Source organism: Haliotis cracherodii, unplaced genomic scaffold, assembly GCF_022045235.1.
Source record: "Haliotis cracherodii isolate W230 unplaced genomic scaffold, xgHalCrac1.p SCAF_20, whole genome shotgun sequence".
NCBI classification, from domain to species: Eukaryota; Metazoa; Mollusca; class Gastropoda; order Lepetellida; family Haliotidae; genus Haliotis; species Haliotis cracherodii.
In genome coordinates this window covers 5371249-5386238 of record NW_027266276.1, presented here as the reverse complement: position 1 = coordinate 5386238, position 14990 = coordinate 5371249, and the positions used below count along the sequence as shown (strand labels likewise).

Sequence of the window (14990 nt, the reverse complement as noted above, 5' to 3'; positions counted from 1 at the left end):
TACAACTTAGCCTTTGATCTCAAGAAGGGCTCTTAGTCCTTACAAGTCAACTCAAAACTCACCTTTTCCCTTCAGCGTATGCTCAAGAGACAGAGTGGACCCATCAGATATTAGCGCTGTATATTTTTTTTGTATGTATGTATGTATGTATGTATGTATGTATGTATGTATGTATGTATGTATGTATGTATTGTATTATTATAATCAAATAGAATGAATTATAATTGTTACCATCCCCTTTTCAATATATATTGAACCGCAAAAGAAACGTCACCCCAAGTAACATTGTATTAAAAGTTTTCATTTAAATATCTGATAATTTTTGTCAAAGTTTCTAAAATTTAACATGACCTTGTCCAGAAAATTGAAATTTGATGATTAAAAACCCCAAAGCAGATGACAATAAAACCGATCGCCCAAACGCACCACGGCAACTATGTGCGTGAGTTCCGTGCAAATTGAAATGCACATGCGTTCCCCAATTTCTTGCCCTGTAACAATCGGTCCCGAGAGAGGCAATGGTGTCACAGTAGCTCGGTACATTGATCAAGTCTTGAGACCACATGCCATCATGTCTCATTTGGCACGTCGCCGCAGCCACGAGTTTCAGCATGATAACGCCCGTACCAACACTGCGAGAGCAACAAGAGACTTCCTCCAGCAGAATGGCATCAGAACCATGCAGTGGCCTGTCCTCAGTCCCGATTTAGATCCCATTGAGCACCTGTGGGACGAGATTCAAAGACGGCTGAATGACGTCCGACCAAGGCCGACAACTGCACCTGAATTTAGTCAGGCGTTCCTCAGAGTGTGGGCTCAAGTGCCTATTGGCTTCATCAACCGCCTCATCCATTCCATGTATCGACGTTGCACAGCAGTCATCAACGCACATGGCGGACATATGAGATACTGACTTGTGATGCCATTTTCTCAGAGACTAGTATTGTGTTTCACTTTGAGAACATTTGACACTTTAATTTCAAATTTAATGATCAGTTTTGCCAAGTTTCATCTTTTAATATGTCTCAAAGTATGTTTACAATGTTTGGACAAATAAGGTTTTTCTCATATATCTATCCATGGTGACGTTTCTTTTGCGGTTCAGTATATTTGCGACCTGGATTAACTGCTTTCGTCACGGAATTCCCCTACTTTCGGTGCTGCAGATAAGGACTTGCAACAATGCTGCTGTTCGTCACTGCTATGATCACCCTGTCGTGTCTCCCCGTGTCTGTATTCAGCGATCCTGGTCCTAGAGACGCCCTTCTATACAGAGTGGACATCTACTTGCCCCCGAAGGAAGGGAGGGACGAGACGGCGGACATACAGCAGATTAAGGAGACGGTGAAAGGTCTAACTGACATCAAGGTTCTCTTTTCATTTAAGGTCTGTAAAATTATTACAAATTTGTTCATTATGCACAGCACATCAACGATCACGCGTTATGCTCATGCTTTATGGCCTTTTGTTTATAAATACCAAGGACCAATTACAAGGACCGCACCATTTATATCGCTTCTGGTTGAGTATTTTAAATCAAAATCAAACACACAGATACACAGACCTATGTAGATAAACTAATGAAGGGTTTAATTTCTAATTGTAATAAACAAGTGGACTTTCGAAAATGCATAGATCTCAGCAAATGCAGCACCATGTTGTATTAATTTAATATTATTGGTTTAACAGGAGCTTGGAAATCCAAGGATTATTCTTGGTAAGTCCTTAATCTACCGTTGTTATACATCTATCAAGAATCTTGTAATGCCATTTTACAACGTGACGATACATTACGTTTGAAAGTAGACCCAAAACCATTTGACTGACACTGACCTCGAATATTGTCTCGTCACATGACCTCTCATGTGATCAGTATTGACTTTTCTGCTAAAAAACAAGATGGCGTCTGGTATAAACATGTCATGGTTCACCAGATAAGTTACTGCAATCAAACAGGGGACGGTTCAAAGGCTTCATACGCTTGTTCATTTTAGTACCACAAAAGAAATAATTACTCTTGATGAGGTCAGCATGCGCAAACAAGGACCATCGGGACCGACCTCTTCAATGGTATGACCATGGTCCAGTCTTCTCTTCTGAATCTCAGATGCTGTGTACACCGAGTTTGACGTGCCCGACGGTGACGTCGAACAACTGGGTGTAAGGCTGGGCGTATTGCTTGGCGTCGGGGTCGGAATTTGTGCTCCCTCAACCGGTTGCATATGGTTCTGCCACTAATTGGTCTCAAACCAGGGTTTTCAGAGTTGTTAATATGGCAGTTGGACTCCCTTGATGCATCAACCGAATATGGATGTCTTGTTGACGTGACGTCAAACGTGGACGACCGGCCAATGACAAGTCATGAATGTTGTAGAATGTTGACCTGTTGTAAATAAGCCTCCAAAGAGACGACTCTGTGTTTTGGTGAACATTAAAAGGTCTGGCAACTTCGTTTTGTTCCATTCCTGTTTGCAACATACCAAGGACAGATATTCGTTGATTTCAGCAAGCCCTGTCATTATATAAGCGATATTGATAGTCAAACAAAAGTGTTTTAAGAGCACTTGATAGCTAAACATTAATCGTGTGATGTTCACATTATCGCGCCGTACCAATGGGGAACCACACCCTTAAAGTCGAGGATGTACAGGTCCACAATTTTATGGAGGTGCTAAAAGTACAACATACAGATATTTGTAGACAATTTCCTCAGTTTCTGTATATTTTAGGGGAATAGAATAGATTTGTATGTTACATTAAAAGTTCATAAAGGCTCTTGTTCACATATAAGTAGGACATAAAAGTCATCCTAACAAGTTTGATCAAGAGACATTTGGGTTTATAAAAGTATTCTAAATGTACACGTTTCAGTTCTTGACGTTGAGAAAGCATGCAGTTGGCCCCAGTTGACTGGTTTTCTATTCAGCAAAGGATATGAGTTCAGCGTCACATCCCTCTACAGCTGCGAAGACTTCGCCAAGGAGCTCGGTCTCAACCTGCCCAAGGACATGTGGTCATCATCTTTCGAAAGTCATGACCTTCTCATGGACAGGAAGATATTTCCTGTAGGAGGTAAACACTGCCGGACTTGTTCTACCTCATGGAAGATTAAATGGTTTGATAAGTATCACCTCGACATTCTGAGAATGATGTCAATTTTTGTTTAATATACTGGAAAATATGTACTGAGGTACGCGCCTCGACTGACAATATCAGTTAACATGTGAATTTGAAGGACCTAATTATACTACTCCAAAGAAGTTAAGGATCACCTGATTCTTTCATATTACTATAGTTAATCTCTCATGCCATGACAGATTAACTTTACCAATATGAAAGAATCGGGTGATCCTTAACTTCTTTTGAGTGGTATATAAGCGACATTCAAAATTTCGTATTGATAATTAACAGCTTTTTCACACAACAAGTTCTGTGACAATCTGGGAATCTCTCCCGTCCCGTTGATTGGAATTAACATGAATGGTATTTTTCGTATGAAGCAGTTCTTATTATACACGTTCGTCAATGATCAAAAGTATTATACACATTCGTCAATGATCAAAAGTATTATACACGTTCGTCAATGATCAAAAGTATTATACACGTTCGTCAATGATCAAAAGTATTATACACGTTCGTCAATGATCAAAAGTATTATACACGTTCGTCAATGATCAAAAGTATTATACACGTTCGTCAATGATCAAAAGTATTATACACGTTCGTCAATGATCAAAAGTATTATACACGTTCGTCAATGATCAAAAGTATTAAGACGAGTTTAATGTTGTTATATTATGAGATGTTATTGATGGGTATTTTGAGCATAAGTCATGTGTCAACTCTATATGTCATACATTTCAAATATGATTTTTCCGCGTCATGTTATCGCGACGTTTCTCGTTACAGTGAATCTATGTTAAAATATGCGATAGTGCAGATTAATGGGTGTGAAGAATGCTGTGAGGTAGTGGTGAAATAGTGAAACGAAAGTGAGAATAAAGTATTCTGAAAGTCATGTGAAGGCGTTTACTCATATCTAAGATGTGTGCTCTGTGATGTGGTACATTTCACTAAAGAATCATTTGCCAACTTGAAATTTGGAAATGTTCCGTGAGTACTATTCGTTTGTACGACATGACAATCAAGCACTCAGACACAGTATACTGACCCCAAGCCGACCAGTCCTTGTTTTATCCCCTAAATAACGATCACCAGGTACTTTAACATCAAGAACCATCTTTTAACGTCTTTTGGCATGACACGGCCAGGAGACCAAACCAGGGACCTTCCTCTCTCCCCTCTATACCAAGGAAGCAGTACCACATTAGATAAAATATGAACTGACACGAACATAAGCTTGTGTTTGTAGTGCTTTGTCACTAAAATGATAATAACCAATATTGAACTTTTATACTTCATAGCATATGTCATAAATGATCTCGGCAACCTTCATATTCATTTCAGACTTGTCAACTCTTGAGTACAACGAAATGCTGAAGTGGACGTTCGCGGGAGATGTAGCACTTAACATATCCGGCCAGGAACAAGCATGTTTCCGAACTCTCGCCGAATATCCGGTTGAAGTAAGCATCTTTTAGTTTAATTGTCTTATTGCGACACACCAATCAAGTATAAAGGTTGACTTCTGTTTGTGACGGTTGCTGCCGAAGGAACAGGAAAGGTTTACCTTTTTCCGATCACCACTGACTTGATAGAGATTCATAAACAGATGTTATTAATAAAATCGGAAACAACGGACTCTACTTTTGCAGAGACTTTTGTAAAATTATGGATTTGTTAATTTTGTTTATGTAATATAACTATTACGTTACATCTTTTGTTTTACATTGATTGCTAAAAGTGCTTCATATAGCATATATAGGTTGCAATCTTCAACGTTCTTCACACTTACACATAATATCATTGACTTGTAAATATCAGCATATATAAACGGTATTCTAAGATGCCAAAAAGGTAAAATGCAATGCTATACAGTTTATTTTTGATGGGTTTCACAAACAGGAGAATAAGCAGCCCCATGTAATTGGTGATGATTTAAGGATTTGCCAGAATTTGGCCTTCGCCACTGCACCTTGCTTTTGAATCCATGCGGTTCTCGGGTATCTTAGGTTTATCATGTCATAGCATAGCTCTATTATTGCCAATTTGAATATATTTCATACATTGATCTGTCACGCCAAGGGTAGGAATGCAACAAAACCCTTTCCATATTCATAAGAAATGGCTTCTATAAGCAGAGTCGATTTCAGTTCCGACTATATTACGAGCATGTGTTTATGAATCACTGTCAAATAGTGATGATACCAGGTGTCATCGAAGAGATGTACGGTGGCACAAACACATGCACAGGCAGGTCACTTCTTCACCTGAAAATGTCATAAAACTGCTTTTAACTTCACTGAGGTCTTGAAAGAAGTAACGTTTATAAAACAATTTTTGAAGAAAAGTCGTGTGACGCTCTTTTGATTTTGGAAGGAAGAGCATGCTCGATTGTACCTCAAAAGTTGTTTGTGTAATTTGTGAGTTTAAAGGTAATTTATTTTTAAGAGTATTTGTGATACGGGTTGTGTTCTTAAGTGTCGATGTTTTGATGTTTGAGACTGTTTAGAATTTGTTTTCTTTCTTTGATTAACGGTGAAGTGAGGTGAAATGGGGTTTAACGTCGCGTCCAAGATTATTGCACGTATTGCATGTACGTGTGTGTGTTTGTGTGGCTGTTTGTACTGGTCCGGACTGATGTCGGTTTATAGTGCTAGCTCACTGAGATACCATGCCGCAGTTTAACATGAATACCCCACTCAGACACAGTATTCTGACTCCGAGCCGACCAGTCCTTGTTTTAGCCCCTTAATGCCGAGCGCCAGACAGGGTAACAACAAGTACCATCTTTTAACATCTTTTGGTATGAAGCGGTCGAAGATCGATCCCCGGACCTTCCGCTCTCCGGGCGGACGCTCTACCACTAGACCACGGAGGCGGTCGACTTTGATTAACGATAATGTTTAATACATTCCAGCTGATGTACTTCGGTCCCGTTCGCCAACAAGGTATAGAAGTCATGGAAGAAAATTTGCATGGACCTAAGTACTTCCATAATACAGTAACACGAATCGAAAACCTTTATTCTTACCCTGGAGGCTGCCAAAAATGAGACCAAGAATGATGTGCAAATTCAGTGTTTATTTGTCAGGAGACATTCAAGGTTTGTCGAGGTACATTGAATCGCATAAATAATAATAAAAGAGGTACTGCACAGTTGCCACATGGGTTGTTTTCTGTTCATGAGTTCTGGCGAGGCAAAGGAACAAATCGAAGGGGTCTTGAATGGTTCTTGTTTATTCAAGTCTGAAGCAGTCAAGACACAAGCATGATAAAATAATTTTCCTGTCCATACAGCGCCGAATAAGGCGTATTTATCTGCTACATACATGTATGAATGAACGCTAACTGTAATGAGTCATCATCAATAATGATTTACATCAGCTGTAACTTACAAATTTCCCCCTTCAACAGCAAAGAAAACCGGCATTATGCCCACAACGCAAGTAAGGTTATCGCGCTTGCTCACAAAGAACCATAACTCTAATTGACTGTTAATTAATGACGTCGTGAATGTAAGCATGCACGTAATACTGGTTCGAATCGCACCTATACACTGTAACCTAAACATATTATTTTTTAATTTATTTTTTTTACTACATGTATTTGGGCATAACAAGATCAAAATATTCAACACCTCTAATATAAGAAAATACTTTCCTAAGTACATGAAAATGAAACAATATCAACTCAGAAGCCCATACAAAGTAAATACGTGTACATTAATGTTGTAAGTGCAACAAGCTTCCTCGCATTATGATATATGGAAAGTACCATACATGATTGTCACAATTTAGGGTTTGCTGACGATTATTTACGATCATTGTAGAACCTTTCAATAAAAAAAACAAAACTTTGTATAATTCTATTGAGCGATTACCCGGCAGAGATTATAGCAACCCTTTTAGTGTTTGATCGTCGTGGATGCGGGTACATACACTTTCTCGATTTGGTTACACGATTGACCCGTGAAGATTCCGGGGTAGAATAGGTCTTCAGCAACCCATGCTTGCCGTAAAGGTGACTATGCTTGTCGTAAAAGGCGACTAACGGGATCGGGTGGTCAGGCTCGCTGACTTGGTTGATACATGTCATCGATCCCAATTGCGTGGATCGATGCTCATGATATTAATCACTGGATGGTCCAGACTCGATTATTTACAGACCGCCGTCATATAGCTGGAATATTGCTGTGTGCGGCGTTGAACAACAAACCAACCAACCAACCAATCGTTACACGATTGTTGATTGGATGATGCATAGACATATTAGGCCAGCCAACACGTAACTCAGAAATACCAGGCTGGTTTGGCAAGGGTATAATCTGACATTTTCAAGTCAGATAAATCCCTTGCCTCGGGAAGATGTTCATATTTAAGAGATAAACGAGGAGGTGGAGTTGTTAATCGTGATTGTTAGTTAAACAACGACCACGAGTCGTGTATTTCTTATATAAGTTAGGAACATTATGTACAGCCTCGTTTATGAAAAGGGGTCAAGTTAAGTGTTTCCTGAATATTCCTGAACAAACATCAAAACAATGTAAAATGAATATATATCTTTTATTCTCAAGCGTACTCATTACCTACTCAAAAATACCGTCGTCCAATTTAAGTGATTAGTGTCGACTTCTCAATTGTAATTAAACTGAGTGAGAACCGAACTAACACCAAAGAAATGGTACACAGTCAACAATTATTATATTATATGATTAAGTTTTACTGTAAAGTAATTCCAATGTCAGTACACAAAGGAGTGGTGGTACAAAATTCGATAGTAACACAAGTACAATGGTAGTATACAATGTGAGAGCAGTGGTACTAATATTGACCTAACAGCAACAGTTGTCAAGCTTTCAAAATAGTCCTAAAGTACTGTCGGAAATGCTAGAAAAATGTTTTTTGCCTGTTAAAAAAATCTCCCCGAGGCAAGAGTCCAGTTTCCACCCTTGCCGATCTAGGCTGGAATTACTGGGCTCGATCGTAGCGCCACCAGTGGCTAATACCAGTTATGCCCCTTCTAAGCCTCTCCTATGGACCAATCAGATTCCACCTCTCGTATCACTTGCGTTTGCTTCACACAAAATGATGGCGCCCAGTTAAGACGATCTGGTCGATAATCAAGATCTATATTGTGATATAACGTGTCTTACACCGTGAAATGCATCAAATCAAGTGAGTACCTTGATTAAAAACATGAAAAGATCTGCTGACAACGAGTTGGCGGTGCACATGCTTTGCAAATCCTGCAATCGACCAAAATCTGCACAACAGTTTACGAACCGGATTTCGATTTCGGTGCGCGATTTTGATTGGACTATGCAAAGACGCGTTAGTCCAGCCAAAATGTAACTCCATAATACCAACCTAGTTTGGCAAAGGTGGAAACTGGACTTTTATAGTCAGTTAATTCTCTTGCCGCGGGAAGATGGTTAAAAAAGGATATCAATCTTCAAAGACTGTTGTTATTGAAACTACCGATCGACCTACCTGTGATTGAACTATTTCAGTCACAAGGAGTCCTATCGACAAGTTTACAGGAGACAAATTCGAACGAAAACAGGAAGCCCAAGGATGGGAGTCTGAAACGGACGATAGAAATATGCGCACGTGTCTCCGTTATAATGATAATAATGCAGTCTTCATAATATTTCTAATCCACACACAAAAATAATTTGGAGAAAATTCTAGATGTGCATCTTCTGAAATGACAAAATTACGCGTTTGCTACATTACACTTGCATAGCCATAGCCATGGTACACGCCATGGAGTTTGTACTGGGAAATGTATACACGTTGTTTACACTTTAGAGAAATAGAAGGAAACCATTTATCAATTTAGATAGGGTGAACCGAGCTGTCCAAGCTATGGTGTTTTCAATTTCAATAAGTTTACGGTATGATAAATAAAACAAAACAGGTATAGGGGTGGTCTCAAAAACTAAACTGGGACGTAAAAGGATATTAGATAGCTTTGATACAGGGTGATTAGGCGTATAGTGTACAAGTTTTATGAGCAGAAGGTTATCCTGACTTGTAGTAGAATTTGGGAGGAAATTAAAGATACAATTAATGTTTCCCGGACTGCACTAACCATTGCTCTCCAAGAGATGGGATTTCGATACACTGCACGTGGCGATGACCGAGCACTTTTCAGGGGAAAATATTCCATCCTGTCTATGAGGTCACGTCATCTCCGGACCATTCATTACTATCACAGTCCAGATAATTTACCTTGATGAATCATTCCACTGACTACTTGTGACTATCGGCAGATGAACAAAATGCACCAATGGTACCATCAGGTAAAGGTAATCGTTTCATAGTTTTGCACGCCGAACCCATGATATGGGGCTTATTGATGGATGTGTGCTTGTTTTCGAGGCGAAAAAGAAAACTAGTGATTCTCATAAGGAAATTATAGGAGGTAATGTGTTCATAGATTGGTTGGAACTTCAGCTGTGGCCCATTTTAAACAAAGCCAGTATCATTGCTATGGATAACGCCAGTTGATATAACGTCCGGGAATCAGATACTGTCTCCTTAACCATGAGTAGCCCGGAACATATGACATTGTCGACTTCAGACCAAGTTCAACTCGTGGAGACAATTAGGCTGAATAAGAAACCAGTAAAGTTCAAGACATATTTGCTGGCGGCACAACAGGGTCACGATGCCTTGAGTACGCCAGTCAGACATTTTGAGGCCAACCCTGCTGTGCCCATCTTGGCTAAGTGTAAAGGGTTCGTGGCAAGACATAACACAACATTCCACAGTACAGATTCATATACGTCATCAGCGGAGATAAATGCTACCTCAAGAAACCATCTGTAGAACTATAAATACTTCTTTGCTACCCCATCAATAAAGTACAATAACAGCAATATTTTGAGACCACCAACTCGTTGACATTTGCACCTGTTAGAATGCACGGGATGGTGTGAGGTCATCACCTCGGGACAGGTGTTAGGTAATTACCTCAGGTTATAGGCTATTTCATATATGCATGACATATTTTCTAAGTTTATCATCATTGTACCTGTAAAAGTACATTCGAAGGGTAAACACAATGTTAGTTAAGACAGGCCAGATTAGGTCAATTTGCATTATTTTGATATATGCTCTTTTTTATAATCCTATGACTTGTGTTTATTAAATGAAGCCAGAAAAGCATTTTTCTAGCATTTCCGACAGAACTTTAGGCTGGCTTTCCAGGGTGAAAAATGTTTGTCTTTACACAACCGCATGTCTAGATGTAATGACCCCTTATATAGTGTAAATCTCTTCTGGAAGGTTCCACACAGTGCTGGATTTGTCTACATATGCTACAACATTCCAGAGGATTCCAGATTAAACTTGACTAAAAGTATAGCAGCTTTCACAACACTGATTACATTAGATACTAACACTTGGCAACCAGTTATGTTGTTATGAACTTCTGAATCTTAACGAAACAATGTAATACATTTACAACATTATTTTATCAGATTAGATCACACTGCCATTTTACATCTGATAATTTGTAAAAGACATACTCCAACCAGAACAACATCAGATATGATATACACCCCCCATTAGCATTACCTATATGATATAACTGCTTCAATGAGTGGCCATGTCCTCATGCACATGAACTGTCCATCTGAATGGCTTTGGTATATTTTGTTTCAACAGTGATACTAGTCTCAAGTTTCTTAACTACGATCGAGTGAGTAATCATAGCGCCCGATAGACCACGAGTAACACCCTGTTAAACACATTTACACGCATCTCATAACTCTTACAATGCGTGTAGCATTTGATCAGCGCATGACGCTTCAACACACACGTGTAGCCTTCTATCACCCTTGTTGAATATTGTTAATCAAAGATTAGGACGCAGTCACTCAAATAACAAAGTTTACGCTCGGTCATCAACACATACACACTATCCAGGAGATATACAATACATTTAGCAATAAGCAATTGTTAACTTCGACAGAGAAAATTTTAAATTTGGAACAAACTGTTCATTTATTTATTGAAGCATGTCTGTCTGAATTTAAAACTGACGAATGAAATGTACATAATTATCAACGTACAATGCGATGGAAAATGCCGTACAATGGAATGTTTAGCATATCTGTGCCAATCAAACCCGTATCTAAGAACTCAGTCAGCCTCATGAAATCAGCACCAAGAAAGCTCCAAGACCCCATCTCCATATCTGGAGGGTGAATGTGTGTACCAACCAAGTAAAACTCGGAAACTGAAACAGTTTAAGGATGACCTACTAATGAAATTATGGCTTGATTCTAAAACCTGAAGACAGTTCATTCCTCATTAGCACATGATTCCAAAGCTCCATAAAAATCCATTCAGAGAGAGATATACCGCATCAATGTACCACCAAAACTCTCTCAAAGACTAACCGTAATCCTCAATACAATAAAGGAAGGACGTTCATGATACAACCCGAGACAATGTTAGACAAGTGTAATTAATACGTGTCGATTCTCGAAATTCTAAATGATTTTGTTTGATATGTCGATCTGTACAAAGATTCAGTGACAAAACAACATCCAGAAGATTGTGTTACAAGAGGCATGATTTCAGTGAAGCTTTCAAAAGCTTAATGATTGACGTGTGGGGGACATTTCCAAATTTGACGCATCAGTGACAAAGATTATGTCCCATGCAGTTCCCTATTGGACTTGTACCATTTTTTGATTGTTTTTTTTTCTGGTGAACTATTGACATGCCTTTGCACGTGTTTGTGACGTGAACCACCGGAGGGGCAGGGAACGCTCACCTATTCCGAACACCTAGCTGTTATCATCACTATTTAATAGTGATTTATTGCACAGTGATTGGCGCCGTGCCGTTTGTTTTTAGTTTGATAAAGTTACATTTGGATGGGTAATAGTTGGAACGATGTAAAAGAACTGTTTCTTAATAGAAACTTTATTTTAGTCTCACACATATAAATAATTATGGAACTCATTTTTAAACATTCCTAACTGTAAATCATTACACCAAACATGTATTATGGTATTCGGCAACAGTTCTAAGGGGGTATCACTCTCCATGCAAAAGTGTTTGACGTGCACTAGAGCGCTTGCGCTACCCTCCTTCAGCCGCTAGGTGTCGAAGGGAAGGGTACAAATCCAGCTCCGTCTGACATATTTACCCACACAGAATTTCGTTGCGGTGAACTGTTGAACCATATCCGCGAAGCGTGTCTGTCTGTCGAGAACCGGGAACATGTCTGTCTGTCGAGAACCGGGAACAGGCCTGCAACATATCGTTATGCAGGAAACTTTGACCCAGTTTCTTTGTAGCAAGATGAATATATATATTTGACGTGTCAGTCTACAGGAGAAAATATATATTTCTATTAGGGAGGTAACTCTCATAGAGAAGTATGGTTCATGGTTAAAAATAACAAACGCACTCACAAAGTTATGGGTTTCAATATTGACAATATCTGCATCTGTTTTCACAGATCTACTTCATTATAAAATAATGTTACAATAATGCAGCTATTACTTTGAAAATATTGATGATGAACAAAATATTAATAACTTTACCAATGTGTATCCCACTACCACTGTGTCAACTCTATCCCTTTGTTCTTTGAAAGCAACAACTGAATCGTTCAGGAAGTCAATAATGTGAACACATAGTACTAGATTTGTTTTTTTTCAACTTTTTATATAATAGAAATATTTAAACTGAAATGTTACATATTCTCAATCCTGATTCTGAAGGTACCACATGGAAAGTACAATTTGTTTTACCTGTTGGGTTACACATTTTGGTTTATGACAGTATTGGTACTTGCATTAATAGGTAGGAATGCTACAAAATTTATTTTCGCCATGATTATCTTCTTCATTAAAGTTATCTTGTTAACACAAGCTCGTGAAGTGTGAAGTCGTACTCGTTCAGTGCACTCTGCTTTCAGTAAGATTAATGATCATATGAATAATATGATCACAACTACAACATATAACCCCAATGACAATTCCACGAACATCAACAGACATTTACAAGTGCAGACATATTGCCATACATGCAAAAAATACAACTTACAGGATTGACATTTTTATGAATAGTCGTATGTATTTAAGAAGACACACATTGCAAGACCCATCTGTTACTCGGGTTTCATGTGGTAGGTAGCACATATATTTCACGTCTCGCGAATCTTTAGTTGCTATTTTCCCTTTTACGCTGAATAAAATGGCAGATAATCGAGACTTCAATCTGGCATTGACGTTTGATATTCACACCTGTTATGTTTGCACTGTAGGTCTGCTTGTATGATTAGCAATGTGTGATAACACTGAAACGGTTGTAATTGAGACACAATACACTTACATTGCAAGGGTTAAAGTCATGTTTGTGTGTGTTGATAATATGTCATCAGTAACAAGTTTTGTCTTCGCTGCATAAGCTTTTAGTGTCAAGTAATGACTTTGTCTTTCCATCAACACAAAAATTAACACCTGCATAACTCCCATGTTTTACAACATACAATGAAATGTGATACCAGATAACAACACTCCCATACTGTTATTACTTGATCCACTGCACGTGACATTTACATGAATTAGGACCGAAAACTACAGTGATATGTCATATGAATATTTTACCATAATAATAATAATAATAATAATAATAATATGATTTTGAGTTTTCTCCCTCTTCCGACCCCTCTTTTGTCAATAATCTTACTAATGATCCTTTGTATATTTTGTTTATGTCATTCTATTATCAAATCTGCGATTTACCGATTGAGAAACGGAGGCCAATTAAACATTTTAATAAATCATTTCCACAGATTGAAATTGATAAATTAAATGAAATTATTACTGTCACTCTCAATGCGGACTGTTCTTTGCATGACATTAACTGTTGCGTGTAAGCTGCTGCTCGAACATTGGATGAACTCCATACAGTTTCCAAAGACAATGAACCACAAAAGGGTAATCAATCTTCCAAAGAAAAACCTGTTCCAAATTAAACTAAATGAAACAAGGGAAGACTTATCCTGGATAGAACTAAAATTACGTTCATTGGGGCAATCAATGTCAAAACGGCAAAAATCAATTTGGAAAACTTTAAAAACAATATGTTAGACAACAAAAGAGAAGATTCTTAATCAAATTATTGATTCCCTCAAAGCAAAATTAAAGGTTTGGACACAAAGTAAAGAAAGTGGGACAAGAAAAATTGGGACCAATCAATGTGTTGGATAGACTACAGAATGGATTTTGAGGAAACTGGAATGTATTGACTTCACCGAACGACTACTTGTTTTACTCAAGTCTTTAATGAATCGCTGGTCAACTCAACTTGAGATGTATTTGCAGGGGCAGATGGTGACTTCGGAACCCATTTCTATCAGAAGAGGAATATTTCAGGGCGATTCTTTTAGCCCTTTGCTTTCCTTTTTGTCACTAAATCCTTTAAGCTTTTGGCTCAGCAAAGAGGAAGGACATTTCTTTGTCTCATGATCCTCTTGTGAAGCATGTCAAGACTCATGATGAAAACAAGGCACAGTTTTCTGAAACTCAATGTCGGCGTTGATTTTGTTGATAGTTCTGTACTGCTGGACGGTACAGAAATGAATGTCAACCAAGCGAAGTGCCATATCAAATCGGCCCAGACTAAGGAGAGGCTTTCTGAACGACCACTGCATCGAGTTTATATGCAGTGTGTTGAGTAGATCAGCAATCCTGCAGAGTCCTTCGTTTGGATGAAGTCGTCTGACCTGAAAAGTGAAACAGAAGTTTCTGTTTGCTGCTCAAGTGCAGTCACTTCTAACCCGAAACCGTCAAAATGTGATTTTGCATCAAAATGTGAATATGAAATTTAAATTAT

At 38.5% G+C, this 14990-nt stretch overlaps 1 protein-coding gene across 1 annotated transcript; it reads left to right on the top strand.

Moving 5' to 3' along the window:
- Nucleotides 1-1182: 1182 nt before the first annotated feature.
- Nucleotides 1183-6228, top strand: LOC139470146 (uncharacterized). Its single transcript, XM_071252445.1, has 5 exons — nucleotides 1183-1386; nucleotides 1690-1717; nucleotides 2872-3072; nucleotides 4468-4586; nucleotides 6041-6228. The coding sequence occupies exons 1-5, from the start codon at nucleotides 1183-1185 to the stop codon at nucleotides 6173-6175; spliced, it is 687 nt and encodes a 228-aa protein (XP_071108546.1). The 3' UTR covers nucleotides 6176-6228.
- The last annotated feature ends 8762 nt before the right edge of the window (nucleotides 6229-14990 follow it).